The 15,724-nt window shown below is 38.9% G+C and overlaps 1 protein-coding gene across 1 annotated transcript; it reads left to right on the forward strand.

The window, feature by feature from the left end:
- Positions 1–285: 285 nt before the first annotated feature.
- Positions 286–14,522, forward strand: EIF2S3 (eukaryotic translation initiation factor 2 subunit gamma). Its single transcript, XM_048288182.1, has 12 exons — positions 286–392; positions 2,658–2,721; positions 3,188–3,315; positions 3,432–3,553; positions 4,946–5,040; positions 6,282–6,440; positions 7,627–7,761; positions 8,664–8,758; positions 9,666–9,810; positions 10,230–10,399; positions 11,351–11,523; positions 13,775–14,522. Exons 1-12 carry the CDS (start codon positions 324–326, stop codon positions 13,836–13,838), a joined length of 1,419 nt encoding a protein of 472 aa, XP_048144139.1. The 5' UTR covers positions 286–323; the 3' UTR covers positions 13,839–14,522.
- Positions 14,523–15,724: the final 1,202 nt, after the last annotated feature.

Genomic DNA, 15,724 nt, shown 5'->3' on the forward strand with positions numbered 1-15,724 from the left:
GCCGCGCCCCCGCCCCGTGCACGCGCACGCTGCGCGGCCCCGCCGCAGGCCCCGGTTGCATCATCCGGCGTGAGGGCTACCGGGGGTCCTTTACAGGGCTGCCCCGCGGCGCGCCTGGCTCGCGGCCGCCCCGCTGCGGGGCCGATGGTGGCCTCCCCGCGCTAATCGCCGTTTCTCCTTGAGCTCGGTGTCCGCCCCCGGGCCGGCCGGTGCCGCGCTGTGGGCCGGAGGGTGCCAGAGGCTGCGGGCCGGCAGCGGCGGTGCCGAGCGGAGCCGGCGGTCAGGCGGCCGCGTGGGACTCCTCACTTCCTTCTCGGGCCAAGATGGCGGGGGACGAGGCGGGAGTGACTCTGGGGCAGCCGCACCTCAGCCGGCAGGATCTCGGCACCTTGGTGAGCGCCGCCCGCGGGGCGTCCAGGAGTGGGATCGGGCTCCCGGGGCTCGGCGGAGGCGCCCAGGGAGTGGAGGGAGCGGGCGGGCCGCTGTGGGCGGGTGAGTGGGGGGGTGCGGCACGAGGGGCTCCGAGCCTTCTGCCGGGCCCCACCACGGCTGGTGCGCGCTGAGGGGGCGCGGGAGGCGGCGCCGCTTCGGGGGGCCGAGTTTAGCACGCTGGGACCGAGCTGAGGCAGGGGGACGCGGGGCAGAGCAGCGGCGCAGGGAGCAGGTCTTGCCGGTCCTGGTGGGTGTGGGACGCCCGGGCGAGGCGCTTCTCCTGCCTTTGAGTGCGAGGCTTGTGGGTCCGTGTCCCGCGTGTGCGAGTGAAGCTTTTATGGCTCACTGGTGAGTGCAGTTTTCCCCGTGTAAGGTTTGCCGTGTTCTGCGGTATTACAGACTCTTCCTTTGCCAAAGTAGAACCATGAATTTGCGCTGTATTTCTCCAGCAAGCTCGAGGGCTTGGCTACCAGCCCTGTCTTGCTTGGTTTGCCAACAAAATTTTCTTGACTATTGACAACTGCCGAGAAATACCAGTTCTACCTACCACTGTAACTACCACTGCAACCAGTTGCAGTGGTCTCCCGCTTTGGTAGTCTTGCCTGTTAAGTGTCTCGCCTGGCTGCCTCACTTATTACACTTGTATGCTAGTATAAGTGTCTATGTAATGTGTATTTCAAATTCAAGTGTATATATATAATGTATATAGTCAAAAATCCTGTTGCTGTGTCCCTGGTGTTCAAACTGGAACGGCTTATTTGTCTTTACAGTAATCATGTTCGATGTTCCTCGGGCTTGAGCACAGGAATTCCCTTTGTGTTACGGCGAGCATGTCAGCTAGGAGAGACGGTTTCTTTACTTCCTCTCATTGTTGTGGCGTTTCCTAGTCGGAAAAGGACTAGCTGGAGTGTCAGCAGGAATTACCTTTAAGGCCTGTTCTGTCGGCCCTTGAGTGCTTATGGCTGAGTGGAGCTTCTTGCTGAGCAATAGCCTTATACCAGTCTTGAAGAAAAAACTTCATGCGTGCATAATTGTGTGCACCAGGAAGAATTTTCCTGGTGGCAGGAGTTGCATCACGCTGAAGTTCTGGTCGCCCGGCCACATGGTGCCATCTGCAGGTCACATTCCCATCGCTGGGAAGTCATTTTAAGTTCGATATACAATAAATATAAATTTAATTGTGTGTCTTGGATGTTCAAAATTTGTTTTGTATTGAACATGAACATTTTATTCATGTCGTACTTGAGAACAGAATGAGTGAGCTTACGTTTTTTATACAGATCTGTTTGATCACTGTGCACAGAACCTTCATGTAACAGTGTAAACAATACGTGATTTAATGTGTGTGTTATTTGTATCCTAGCAAAACATTTATATCTTGTCCTGCACCAAGGACTCTTTTGGCATCATGAATCTTTGCTTGAACTGAGTGGCTCATCCATATGAATTCAATGCAGGATGGAAATTGGCTGAACAGGGGAACATTTCAGTGGATTTCAACACTTGTCCGTTATGTGGACAAACAGCTTTAAAAAAACCTAAACAACTCTCTCAGTGTTGTTTCTTTATCTGTATAGGGTGTATTTGTGAGTGCTTTATTTTGCCAGTGGCTTTCAATAAGTTCACACAACAGACTATTTAGGACAGCAGAAATTTTGTCTGGTACCTGAAGTAGCGATAACAGTAGCTGAGGAAAAAAGTAGCCATTAAAAAGAATAAAAATCCATGGTGCTAGGGAAACCTCTGGACCCACTGACTCAAAAGTGTTAGTTGTAATTATATATTGGCTGTAATGGAACCTTACACCAATTAAACAACTGTTTATTGACAAAGCTTTGTTTTTAAAATATTAGTGCAGTTCATCCTGTAGCTTGTTGAAAATGAATTTGCCTGTTACGTGTAATTTAGGTTTGGGGGTAGGTAAGGGCTTGGGGTGTTTTGTTAGAAGCTTCTTTTGAGGTTTTTTGTTTTGTTTCCTCCTGTCTTTAACACCTTGCAGTCAGTGCCAATTTACAGCCAGGGTTTTGAATTGTAGCCTGTACTGATTCACAAGCAGGGCTTGGTTCCCTTTTGGTCATATTTCACATGTTTAAAAGACTGGAATGGATATAATCTAAATTGATTTTGCTGAGTAGAACTACTCGTTAATTTTCAAGTTTCTAAATTTTTAACTTTCTAAACATTTATATACAAGGTGAATAAATTCTAAAATCTCCCTTATACAGGATGTTACCAAGTTGACGCCTCTTTCACCAGAAGTCATCAGCAGACAAGCAACAATTAATATAGGTAAAAGCAAACTTATAAAAAAGAGGGGTGCGTTAAGGTGACTCCTTTTGGTGCTTGTGCAGTAGCAGATGGTGCCTATGTGGTAACACTTCCAAGAAATTTGTACAGAAACAGTTACATAGTAGGTTTAGGGACTTTTCAAGCCCTTTTGACTGGAAAAGCACCATTTTTTCTTCAGGAACACAGGTGAATGGCATAGGGAATAGTTGCTAAAGCAATGTTTGTTTTACCTTGAAATTAATCGTTGGGATGAGTTTCATTAGAGTGTAAAGATCTGTCCATTGGGAGCTCAATTTTGGATCTTGTTCGTTTAAGTAAAAATGTTTACAAATTCCATATATCCTTCTGATGGGGTTCTGGACTTAATGGCTGTGAAGAATTTGAGGTAATTGTGTGTTGATCATAGTGGAACATTGCACGGAATTAAACATTGATGTATTGACAAACATTTCCTTTTGAAACACAGGTACAATTGGTCATGTAGCGCATGGAAAGTCGACAGTAGTCAAAGCTATATCTGGAGTTCATACTGTCAGATTTAAAAATGAACTGGAAAGAAATATCACAATCAAGCTGGGTTATGCTAATGCAAAGGTGAGTCATTAGTGTAAATGTAGCCCCTATGTTGCTAATATACTTCAGTGGGGATGTAAGCTTACAGGTAACTAACCCTTGAGGAATTAAAACTTTTCCATTTTAAAAAATCACAGATTTACAAGCTGGATGATCCAAGCTGCTCTCGACCAGAGTGTTACCGATCCTGTGGAAGTAGCACCCCAGATGAGTTCCCTACAGATATTCCTGGCACCAAAGGGAACTTTAAACTAGTCAGGTAACTGCTTTAAATGACTGGAATAAACTGTGCTTACTTCCCTTTCTACAAAAACAGGATTGAGCTGAATGGGTTCTGGCAGACTACACATTCTTAGATGGGACACCCCTGAGCTAAGATGTTGTTTAAACTCTCGTGAATTCCTTGGTGGTTGGTGGTGACAAGCACTCCATGGTACAGCACAGCTGTGTCTGCTGTCCTCAGCTACTTGCAGGACTTTGAAGTGAAATATTTCTGCTGTTAATATAAGTACATTTTAAACCAGACAGATTGAGAACTAATGTGGACCTTACAAATGCATCTTCAAAATTCCTTTTGAGAGGATGACCTTTGTTAAACTTTTTCTTCCTAAAGGCAGAGTTTTCAAAGCTTTTAAAATGAATATATGAAAGCCTGATGCTTAATGTGAGATAAGGTCTCTCACTGGAGGCCAAGTGTTCTTTATTTACTTGATTTCTGATGAAGTGTAGCACAGTCTTTATGGAAGCTTAGTAACCACAGCAGTTGTTACATGAGTCTGCACAATGATTGCTCAAATGAGAGTAGTCATGAAGACTGTTGTACAAGATTCTTAGTTTGTGCTTATGATGAAATACTTATGGGGCTGTAACCACGTGTCTTTCCTTTTCTCAGATTCCCAGCAGAGCACTTGTACTAAGATTAACTTCTGTTGGAGTGTGACAGGCAGGCAGCCATTGTGAAACAACTGGTTAAAAGCTTTGCAGTCTTTATCCTACTGTTACTTGCTTGTTGTAGATTTCTAACATTATCAGCAAAGCAGCACATCAGTCCCTTGCTTTTTGGTGGCCTGCCACTAGAAACGAGGATTCTTCACTGGATAGGTTCAGGAAAGAATATAGTGAATACAATATTGGTCTAAACAATAAAATCATAAGGTTGGAAATGTAACAGCATCTCTGTAGACAAATCTTTGAAGTGCAGTTATAACCATTTAATTAAAGATGGATAATTTCCTAAAATTGGAGAATGGGAGATACCTTTTAAAAGAGATAAGAGAAATCCCATTTGGTGTGTTGGGTTTGGGTTAGTGGTGGTAGGTTGGTTTGATTTCGGGTTTTTATTCCAGTGCATTTAACTCTAATCTAATTTACAAGTAAATTGGTGAAATATTAAAGAGGAACTTAATGTGGATATGTGGTATTAAATCTTAAAACTCAGAAAAAGTATTCAGTAGCTGTTCAGTAGCATTTGTGTTCTTTTAGAACTTTTTTGAAAATATTTTTAAGATACTGCTTTTCAGCATCTGTCTCAAAATGTTTATCTATTTTAAGGATACTTTTAACTTACTCTGCCTAATCACTGACATTAATCAGTCAGAGGAATTGTTGATAATGGGCTTTTGGATTTCTCTTTCCCATTCTCCTACAACAGGCATGTCTCTTTTGTGGATTGTCCTGGGCACGATATTTTGATGGCTACTATGTTGAACGGTGCAGCAGTAATGGATGCAGCTTTACTGCTGATAGGTAACAATTGCTACCCAAAAACAGAGCTCCATTTTGTAGTGTCATGAAGCAACTTTATGTGGGCTTTAAAATCTCCTGGGAGGTGGTGAGCAATTTAAACAAGTGAATGCTTTTGAGATGTGCTAAAGAAAATCAAGTCGTGCTAAAGAAAATCAAGTCATGCTAAAGTGGCAGTGTACTCTAACAAGGTGGCTTGTTTTAAGCACAGGTATCCATACTCACTAGTCTGGTAGCTGGCCCCATTGACAGAAGATAGGTAACGTGAAACCTTGTAGTACTATAGTACTGTAAAATTTTTATCACTTTATGGAAACAGATTAGCTACAAGTACGTTTGGAGTTTCTCTGAAGGCTCAGTTTCCTTTAAATATGCATGTAGTCTTTGTCATACAGTAGAGTTCACAAACAACAGTACAAACAGTAAACCCAGATAAATATGGACAAAATTTAAATACAGGAGATTTAATTTAATCCAGACAAATTTTGTTCTGGTTTGCCAGCAACAGGAAGTGAGTAAAACTAATTTTTATGTATGTATAGAACATTATAGTGTTCTGTAGTGATACATAGCAATTATCTTACCTTGACAGGATATGTCAGCAAAAGAAAAAAAACTGCTTCAGATACTGTAATTTAAAGTCTGAGATAAATGATGAGCTGTCATTTCTTCTGCCTGTTTATCTCTAGAAAGTGTGATAGACCAAACTTCAAGCAAGATTAACCACCATAATGGCCCATCAGTCAAAGCTGGCTTCTTAGATGGCTGAAATCTAAACTATACTGATAGCAGCCCTATTCACATACTTGATAGAATTATAGTATAACAGAGTTTGGGGATCTTGGTATTTTTATGACTTTACTGATAAGAAAATGTTGCGATATTTCTTGAAAGGTGATTTGTCTATTACGCTACTGTCAGCACTGAAATATCTGAAGAGCTAAAGGATGGAGTAGATCAAGTTAGGTCTTGGTATCTTTGGATATTTTAGGTGGGAGCAGGTTGAATGGGGGAACCTCTCTGGTAGCCTCTCATCTGTCCTGCATTGTGTGGAGGCTACAGCCAGCAGTTGTGAGGGAGAATAGGTGCTTATTGACTTGGTTGCTTCACCTGTAGGTTACTGAGAGACAAGTGTCTTTTCTTTTTTTTTTACGTAATGATAGTGGATGGAAGTAGATGTCTTAACTGTAGGAGTTTTGTCCATCTTTATAGTTTCTATATTCTAGTTACTTCTCTTCTTTCAGCTGGTAATGAGTCATGCCCTCAACCTCAGACCTCAGAACATCTAGCTGCTATAGAAATCATGAAACTGAAGCACATTTTGATTCTACAGAATAAGATTGACTTGGTGAAGGAGAGCCAGGCTAAAGAACAGTATGAACAGATTCTTGCATTTGTACAAGGTAAGTTTTCGAGAGCAGAAGTCCAGTTAGTGGTGGAAATTCAGTGTTGAGAGTGATTTTTCTATATGTTCATAGAAAAGCTTCTCTTAGACAATGCTGGTGGATATGGTCTGTTAATGTGAACTTTAGACCCCGGAGTTGTGTTTCTTGCCTGTTGCAGACTGCATGCAATAACGTTATGGCTCTGGGTCAGAGCTCTGGATATAAAACTAGTAACAATGGCTCTTACTTAGTAGCTTTCAGTGGATTTGTGATTTCTTCCTGGATTGCTTCTTTGGTAGAGATTGCACTGTGATTTTACTGGAGTGCAGGAGAGAAGGAAGCTGTACGCATTAGGGGCATCTTGTAGGTATAAATACTTTTTTTTTTTTTTTTTTATCTAATGACAAAAGATTGCTCTTTCATCTGTGTGTAAATCCCGTTTGGGCAGTGTTATCCTACTCTGTAACGTTCTGCTCACCTTTAGCGTGCTTTGAGTTTTATCTTTCCCAGGAGCTTCCACTGTTATCCCTGTTTATCTGCAGTAGGTGGGGTGTGTGACAAGCTGCAGAGCTAGATTGTCACCATCAAAAGTAGCCAATGAGTCTTTTTTTTTTTTTCTTTTTTTTGTAATTCATAATTGTTGCCTTGCAGAAGCTGTTCGTAACAACTCTGTCAGAGTGGCTTGATGTGTAAATTTGGAGTTTGAGAACTGAAGCAATCACAAGAAACATAGATGAAATTAAAACTAATGATGTCTAACAAACCTAGATTAGTAAATGCATTCTTCTGTAAAATTAGGATTTTTCTAAAATATGTATTTGTATTGCAAAATTTGAAAAACAGAAATCATTAAATTAACAGGAAATTTAGTTTGTCATAAAGAAATCTGACTGTAAAATTGATACTGGTGTAACTGGAATATTGATCTCTCTTAGGAAATCTTAAAAATACTTTTGATCACAGTGTAGGAAGTGAATTCTCCCTTGGAGTGGAAGATTATCTTGCACATTTTCAGAATGCCTTGAAAAGTAGGTGTGGCTGATTTGAGCTAAGGTGTTGAAGGGAAGGATAAATGCTCTGAAACTGCTTTGGGAGATACACACAGAACGTGCCATGAAATTCATTAGTGTTTTTAACAAGGACAGAACATTTGGTCATATTGTACTCTTATAAAGGCTTACTGTTGAACTTGATTTTGTTTTAGGTACAGTTGCAGAAGGAGCTCCAATAATTCCAATCTCAGCACAGTTGAAATACAACATTGAGGTGGTTTGTGAATACATAGTGAAGAAAATCCCAGTCCCTTTGCGAGACTTCACATCTGAACCAAGGCTTATTGGTATGTAAGTGCTCAGGCCTGGGTGTCTGTGGCCAAACATTTTTAGAATGTGCCTAGCACATGCTGAGTGCCCTAAACAGAGGTGGGTTTAAAAGGAGTATTTAGAACACTCTTATTTTAAAACTTACATGTTTTCTGAGAGCTGTATTGTTTGTTCACTGCTAATTGCTGTTGGTTTTGTGTATATTTTGTGCATATGACAGCACTAAAATGCAATAAAAGTGAGAAATTTGTCTGTGTCTTAAAAAAATCCCTTTAGTTGCTATGAATATAGTTTTGATTTAACAAAATATTGACCAACTGATGAATTTGAAAATTATATTATTTCCATGGAAATATTTTGGGTAGCTTGGTTAGATCTTTTGTGTTAGTCTCCTGTTTCCTGGTTATAATTGTCAAAGTCTCAGTTCTTGTCCAGCATATTGTGAAATGCAGTTCCTACAATGAATTAATTTGTTTGCCTTTTTTTCAAATAATCCAAGAGAGTCCTACACTGCATAAATGCATAAAAATTGACCACGTTACATCAAGGTTACAGTATTTAACTATGAATACATTAAAACAAAGTTCTAGTATTCACGACTAACATTGTGAATATTGAAGGGGTTTTATAAAATGGTTGATCATTGCTTTCTTTTTCAGATACAGATCTTTAAGTTACTTTCTGCTCTGCAGAAAAAGTCATAAGAAACATTTATATATATGAGCAGTTTAAATGGTTTTGAGAATAAAATCAACAGTCTGCCTAAAAATTTGGAATAAAATATTGATTGTTCTGTTTTTGTAATATTTATAAATGTGTGTATACTTTTCATAAGGCCAGAAAAGCAGTCAAAGTTGCTAACGAAAGACACTGTTTAAAAATCTGATATTAAATATAAACTTGGTTATGGTCTCTTCAGTAATTAGATCTTTTGATGTCAACAAGCCTGGCTGTGAAGTTGATGACCTTAAGGGAGGTGTAGCTGGTGGCAGTATTCTAAAGGGTGTTTTAAAGGTAACCCTTTCTCTTTCTTAACTGGAAATTTGTAATGACAATGAGTAGAGTTTTTCTATGCTTTCTACAAAATATATCTATTATATAATTGATTTTTTTTAAAACTTGAATACAGTCAGATGGCACTTACCCTTTCTGTCTGTACTTCATTTTTAGTTGACAGTTTCAAAATACCAGAACAAGAAGCACTGATTTCAATTTTTTAAATATATTATTGTAGTCCTAACTTTTGCTAATAACGATAACAGATTTAGTGCCTTAAAAAAATGGAAGGAGCTATTTTTTTTCCTGTCCTACCACTTGGACTTGCTGAATTATTGTGGGGAAGAGGAGAGCAAAAGAATTTTAAAAGCACCTTGGAAGTGTCTGTGAGTTCTCACAGGTCCCACTTCCCCATTTAAGTATTCTATGTATTTTCATTTTTTTATTGTCCTTGCTTGCCAGCAGTAGATGGAAACTTTAAAAGTTGTTCTGCTAGGCTGGAGAGCAAACTATGTCTCAGAACATTTGTACGGCTTGTACTTTCTTTGGTTTGCAGTGTATTGATGTCGATCCGTTACACTGATTGAATTAAGTCAATTTTTCTCAGTGCTGAAATATTTCTAAATGAAATGTTGTGTTTAAAAAATAAATTGAAATTTAGATGTTGGAATTATTGCTGATAAAGATTGTTTGCTAAAGCAGTTTTACAAACTGTATTGAAAAGAAAAATCAGTTGTTACATTTGCCGCAAGTATTGTTCAATTTGCAGCAAATGGTGCAACAGAAATCCTACAATCTGCAGTAGCCCAGAACCAAAGACTTGTGTAAGAAGTAGATCTTGGGATATACAGGTCTTATCTGTGACTAGTCAGCTTCATGTTCCTGTGAAATAACCAGTTAATCACTTTTTCACTTTTGTAATTAGGTGGGCCAGGAAATTGAGGTGCGCCCTGGTATTGTATCCAAGGACAGTGAAGGAAAACTCATGTGCAAGCCAATCTTTTCCAAAATTGTGTCACTCTTTGCTGAACACAACGATCTACAATATGCTGCTCCAGGAGGCCTTATAGGTAAGAATCTTATGAAAAGATTTATTTCTTCATGCTTATTGAAAACAGTTGTCTTCATTCAGCAACAAATTTCAGTGTAATTAACAAAAATACAGTGAGAAATTTTAGGCAATTCATATATGTAGAGAGAGACAGGGTTGGTGTGAAAAATGGATATTTAAGGCATAAATAATTTTCCTGAATGTCACTGGCCAATGCAGATCAACTTGCACTGTTCATTGTACCAGCTTTAACAGTAGAATATTTCTTCATTTGTTTAGACAGCTCACAGTCTTGCTGACAGTTTGAAAGTGCTGTCCAGGTAATAGGGAATTCCCAGTACATTCTCTGGTTTTTTTGATCATCTTCAAATATTTTAGCACATGAAAATGACAGCTACCTTCCAGTTACTCCTTGCCACTTCCCTTGTTGTGTTGTAGGTGTTGGCACTAAGATTGATCCCACTTTGTGCCGAGCTGACCGCATGGTGGGCCAAGTTCTTGGTGCAGTTGGGGCACTGCCAGAAATATTTACAGAGCTAGAAATTTCCTACTTCTTGCTGAGACGACTCTTAGGTGTGCGCACTGAAGGAGACAAGAAAGCCGCAAAGGTCTGTGCCCCTTCTTTTGTTTTTCCTGATTTTGCTTCCTGTGCTAAGTTGCAGTAATGAATATATTTCTTTGATCATATGTAGAAATTTTGTCTCCCTGTTGATATAAGCTTGTCACAAAACTTATCTCCTTGTTTAATACTGCAGAAGAATGCTTTTTAGAGCAGTAGAAATTCATATCAGAGTAGTTTAAAGTAGCATACAGGATTTATGTGTCAGGTTAGGTATTTTTCTAAACATGATGGTAGTTGTGTTTTGTTATCATCCTATTCATTTGTGCAGTAATTAGTTTTACAGTGGTACTGATCTGCTTCCTACTGACATGCTTTTTGTAGATTTTTTTCACTGCAGAACTTCTTAAAGTATTTTTGAAATACTCTAGTTGAAAAGAGAGTGAACTTGAGGCACAGCGCAGACATTAACAGTAAACAGTTTGTGTAACACGATCTGTTTTACACAAATCAAATATTTCCCCTGTTAGCATTTAAATCTATAAGCTGCTTCATGCAACAGTAAGTAAAGTGCTTCAACGCTCTCTGATCCTGTGAAATGAACTATTTTTGATTTTTTGCATGTAGGTATAAGGGAAATGAGAATACAAGAATATTCTTGTAAATAATCTGTATAACATCACAGTTTGTAACAATATCTCTCTGACTGTTTGTTTCTAACACATTACGTGAAATCATCAGTATATAGAAAATGTAGAGAAATCCCAAGTACATCATACCAAGAACGTCAAAACTACATGTACAACATCTTTATGTATTTGTCCTTTTGCATATAAAAATTTTTTCTACTGACACTGCTGCCCATAGTTTGTGTGTCTGTATTTACAGTATTTCTCAGCTATACCTTTTCTTGTGGCAAGAAGATACTTGGTACTGTCTGAGCTATTTTTTGTTGTAGTACTAAACCTTATGTTTCAGAGTTCTGTATGTCTGTCTTCAGGTGCAAAAATTATCGAAGAATGAAGTTCTAATGGTAAACATAGGATCCTTATCTACTGGAGGGAGAGTCAGTGCTGTAAAGGCTGATTTAGGGAAGATTGTGCTAACTAACCCTGTATGCACAGAAGTGGGAGAAAAAATTGCTCTGAGTCGAAGAGTTGAGAAACACTGGCGGTAAGTTGATGAAAAGTTGGTAGAGTACCTGGTTGCTACATTGTTAACAAAGAAATACATGGATCTGATTTTGTACTAGAATAGGTAGGTATAGGTCTGTCTTAAAAATTCTTCTGGATTCCCCTATCTCATTGGCACCATAGTTTTGTGGAATGCTTAATTTCATTGCTACCCTCTTTTGTAAACAAACACTATGGTTGGGAGGGTACCTATTAATTAACAGACAAGGAAACACCTGAGGTTCATGGTTTGTTGCCCAAACTGCCAAGCTGTAAATTGGGCTCAGTAGGGAATCTTGGCAGAGGGGTTGGGAAATTCTGAAAATACTAAGCCAAAACCTGTCTTTATGCACACCTCAATTGTGTTCTACCCGTGGAGCTGCATGTGATCTCCAGTGCAACCTGGAAGTAACAGCAGGGGAACACAGGAGGGATGTTCAAGTGTTTTATGTACTACAAGCACAGAGGAAAGAATAAAGTATCAACTGGATTAACCCAATCAAATTACAAATACAAAATGTCTGACTGCACAGAAGCATCTGGAGGCTGAAAATGATGAATGGAATTGGTTGGTGGTTCATTTTATCGTAGTGCCAGAGTCTCTTTAGGTGATTACATATACTGTACCTGTCGCGTGTTTCATAAGACTGGATTGATAAGAACATAAAGAGTGTTTAGATTTGTTGGCTCTGCACAGCCGTTGTAGTATGAGAGAGCACAGCCATTTTTACAAGAAGTCTGTACTGTATGGAAAGGAACTAAGCTTTAAATATCCATGGATGCATGTTTCTTTTTCAGATGACAAGAAAATGTAGACAGGAATTTAGTGCTTGCTGTCTCAGAGCAAGATGACAAATTAGGGAAGAGATTATTCTCCAAAAAAAAAAAAAAAAAAAAAAAAAGCCAAGACAAAAGATAACATGTCTTGAACAGGAGAAAAAAGATAACATGTCTTGAACAGGAGAAAAAAAAAGGCAGGACTCAAATTAAGTCAGGTAAAACATAAGGAAGAGGAGAAAGTATATAGAAATTATGTTTTGGGTTTTTTTTTTTTTTAGGCTGTAAACTGATAGCCTGTGCAAATTGTAATGTGTCTTTTGTTGCCTCTGTAGATTCCTTCCCAGTTAAAAAAACTTGACCAAATATTGCCCAAAAAGACCACCTGTCTCTGGATTATGAGGTGGGAAAATAGGGGCAGCCTGCTGTAAAGATAATTATTGAAAAATTGATTCCCACGCTGTATTAAAAAGATAAAGACAATGTAAGGAAACTGGAAGTTGAGAAAAGGGAAAGAAGGCAAACTGGGAAAAGCAGCATAATAAAATCTAATTGGAGTGAAGATAATATACAGTTTGTATTGTGAAAAGGAACTTGCAGTGTGAGACAAAGGAGTCTTGAAAATACAGAAGTTCATAAAGCAAGACTAAAAAGAGGTATAAAATAAAAAGGAAATATACAGATGCATAGAGAGAGGCTAAACAGCAAATGGGGTACACCAGTGATTCCAAGGATCAGTGAATTCAAAGATGGTCAAATTATGCCCTATGGGTATGGTACTAAAAAGTGGGAAGTGCTGATCTAATAACCTTCAGGTCCTTTTTTGGTGTCCCAAGACAGGCTCTACTGCTTAGCAAGGTAAATTGAGATGCATGTGTGGTTCCTCACCAGAAATTGGAAAGGTTTTGAACACAGTCTTATTAATAATATGAAATGCCTGCTGACTGTGGAAATGGATGTATTCTGAATTTCTTTTTACAAGCATATTTTTCTGAGGCAATAGTGGCCTGTAAAAAAGGCCTTCATTTTTCTGAATATAAATAGCAGCACTTACCCAAGAGTTGAGTTACCGTCACAGGCTACCTGTTCGTTGAGAGTTACAGCTGTTTGTACTCCTACTGAACTCCTTTCATTTCTGCTTTAAAGTAATGCAACACTTCAGACACAGGTGAAAGAGATCCAGCTGTGAATAGATCTACCATGCACCAGTACAACATAAGTTACAATACTTTCAGATTTTCAGCTTACTGTTCAGTACACCCTTAGCTGGTTACAAATGTCCTCTGTCCTTCTCCCTTTTCTATTCTGTGTTTCCACTAAGCAGGTTTAGTTCCTGTAGGATGTTTTGGGTGGGAGATAAGTGTAGAAAATTCAAAATGTAAGAACTGAAGGCATACAAAGGACAGAAGGATGTTCACTTACACAGGATATTTCTGACTACTATTAAAAGTAATATAAACCTTTTCTTTTTGCAGTTTAATTGGTTGGGGTCAGATCAGAAGAGGAGTGACAATCAAGCCAACTGTTGATGACGACTGAAGAACATAAGAGGGCTTCATTTTTAAAGATGAAGTGCCTATTTCTATTTTGGAGGGGGTGTATTTTCACAGTGGAGTTGGAAGCTGTGCAAACAGTATCTTTGAGTTGTATGGCTGTCCTCGTATGTTTTATTGAATTTTACCCTCTTACTAAAATACTAGTCACTGTCACCATTAAAAGTGTAAAAGAATTGGCATAGAAGTGGGTTGAATTATCCACATTTTAGGAGAAATTAATTGTACATGTCTCATGGCATGTCTAATTTATGTTACTTTGTGTTTCAGACATATCTGTTTAATATCAGTAAATAAAACCAGCCCCAGTGTAACACACAAACCATAAATCTGGTATTGAAATAAAATATTGCTTATTTTCATTAATTCATACAGTTTTTCTGAGTAACAAAAGACTGCAGTGATTGTTGTACAAGAATTAAAAGCAAGCAACCAAACTCTTCTTGGAAGACTAGTGCGTTTTCTGCACAACTGTTTTGTCTAGACAGCAGTTTACAACAAAAAACTTTATTCATTTCTTTCTATGGTTCTGATTTTAGGATTCTAAAGTATTATACTTTGTAATTAGGATGGCAATGTTAACTGACTTAAATTTGTCATTTCTGATATTACTACATGTTTCCTTAAACCCCCAGAGAAAAACTACAAGTAAACTGGATCTGAACTGGCAGTACTGGTTTTGGCCTATTTTAGTATGGGTTTATGAAAAGAATGTGATTAATTTGAAATGTAACTTTGTCATCATGGAACTCTGTGTGGGTGACCTGGGAGTTCTTTATACAGTAGGAGTAAACTACTTCAAAATTACATTAAGCAAATATAAAATATCTGGAAAAGGCTGTAAAAAGGAATGATTTGGGGTGGGGGCAGAGTAACGGTGGTAGAATTGTGAATAGGATGAGGAAGAAAGGTGTAAAACCAGTTTTGCTTAGGTACTCTGAATCACATGCCTCAGGAAAAAACATAATGTAATAAACTTACTGTAGGGTGCTACTACTTTAATCCATTTAGATTTCACTCCCACTTCTTCAACTGTACTAATATACATAGTTCTAGCTATTTTATACACTAGACTATCTAGCAAGTTGTGCTACTTAACATATTTTGGTGCAAAGTACTGTGTGTGTTTTCAAAGCTTGTTTTTGGTTTTAGTGTCTTCAAGGGCTTTCTAAAGGTAAATATGGTTTTGATTTCATCAAACTGGACTTTGATGAAACGGCTTGCATTTTGTTCCTCATATTGTACTGTGTTCCATGTTCCCTTATTATGCCTACACTCCTGTACTCAGTTTTTCCATTTGTAAAGTACTACCTCACATGGTGTTGAGTGTAAATACATTAATTTTTGTATCGTGCTTTTCCATTTTAAAAGCAAGAGTCAGCTGTAGTTCTGACTCTCCATGTACTTGATCAATCAATGTGTCTGTTTCAAGGACTGCATCTTCCATGCTTTGGCAGCTCTTTTCCGTAACTGTGAATTCTAGGACCTTGGATAAACTTAAGCCTCACCTAGTCTGGGAGTGCGAGGGTGAGCACAAAAGAGAGCGTAAGCTACAGCAGAGTGCTTGGATGCCACCAGCGCCAGGGTGAAATTTAGGGCCAAGTCCTTTATCAGTGCACTGCACCCATGGTCCTAATGAACCATATGCTGAAACACTTCTGAGAGACTGGTTAAGCACCCATAGACATTTTTAGGCATTCAGATATTCTGGAGATTATTCTCTTGATCTGCAGTTGAAAGAACATCAGTGCCATAATCTTGCCAAAGTTGTGCATCAACCTGCTTTCCCAGTGGCTCTTGCAGGCAGAGTGAGACTCTCACAAGACTCGCCTCTTTCTACACTGTGCTGTATATCCTGTCACACCAGGAAGA

This window comes from Corvus hawaiiensis, chromosome 2, assembly GCF_020740725.1.
Source record: "Corvus hawaiiensis isolate bCorHaw1 chromosome 2, bCorHaw1.pri.cur, whole genome shotgun sequence".
Lineage (NCBI taxonomy): Eukaryota > Metazoa > Chordata > Aves > Passeriformes > Corvidae > Corvus > Corvus hawaiiensis.

Coding starts and splice junctions, on each gene's coding strand:
- EIF2S3 (XM_048288182.1), top strand. CDS start 324: ATGGCGGGGGACGAGGCGGGAGTGACTCTGGGGCAGCCGCACCTCAGC. Junction 2,722..3,187: donor ACAAGCAACAATTAATATAG/GTAAAAGCAAAC, acceptor TTTGAAACACAG/GTACAATTGGTCATGTAGCG. Junction 6,441..7,626: donor GATTCTTGCATTTGTACAAG/GTAAGTTTTCGA, acceptor ATTTTGTTTTAG/GTACAGTTGCAGAAGGAGCT.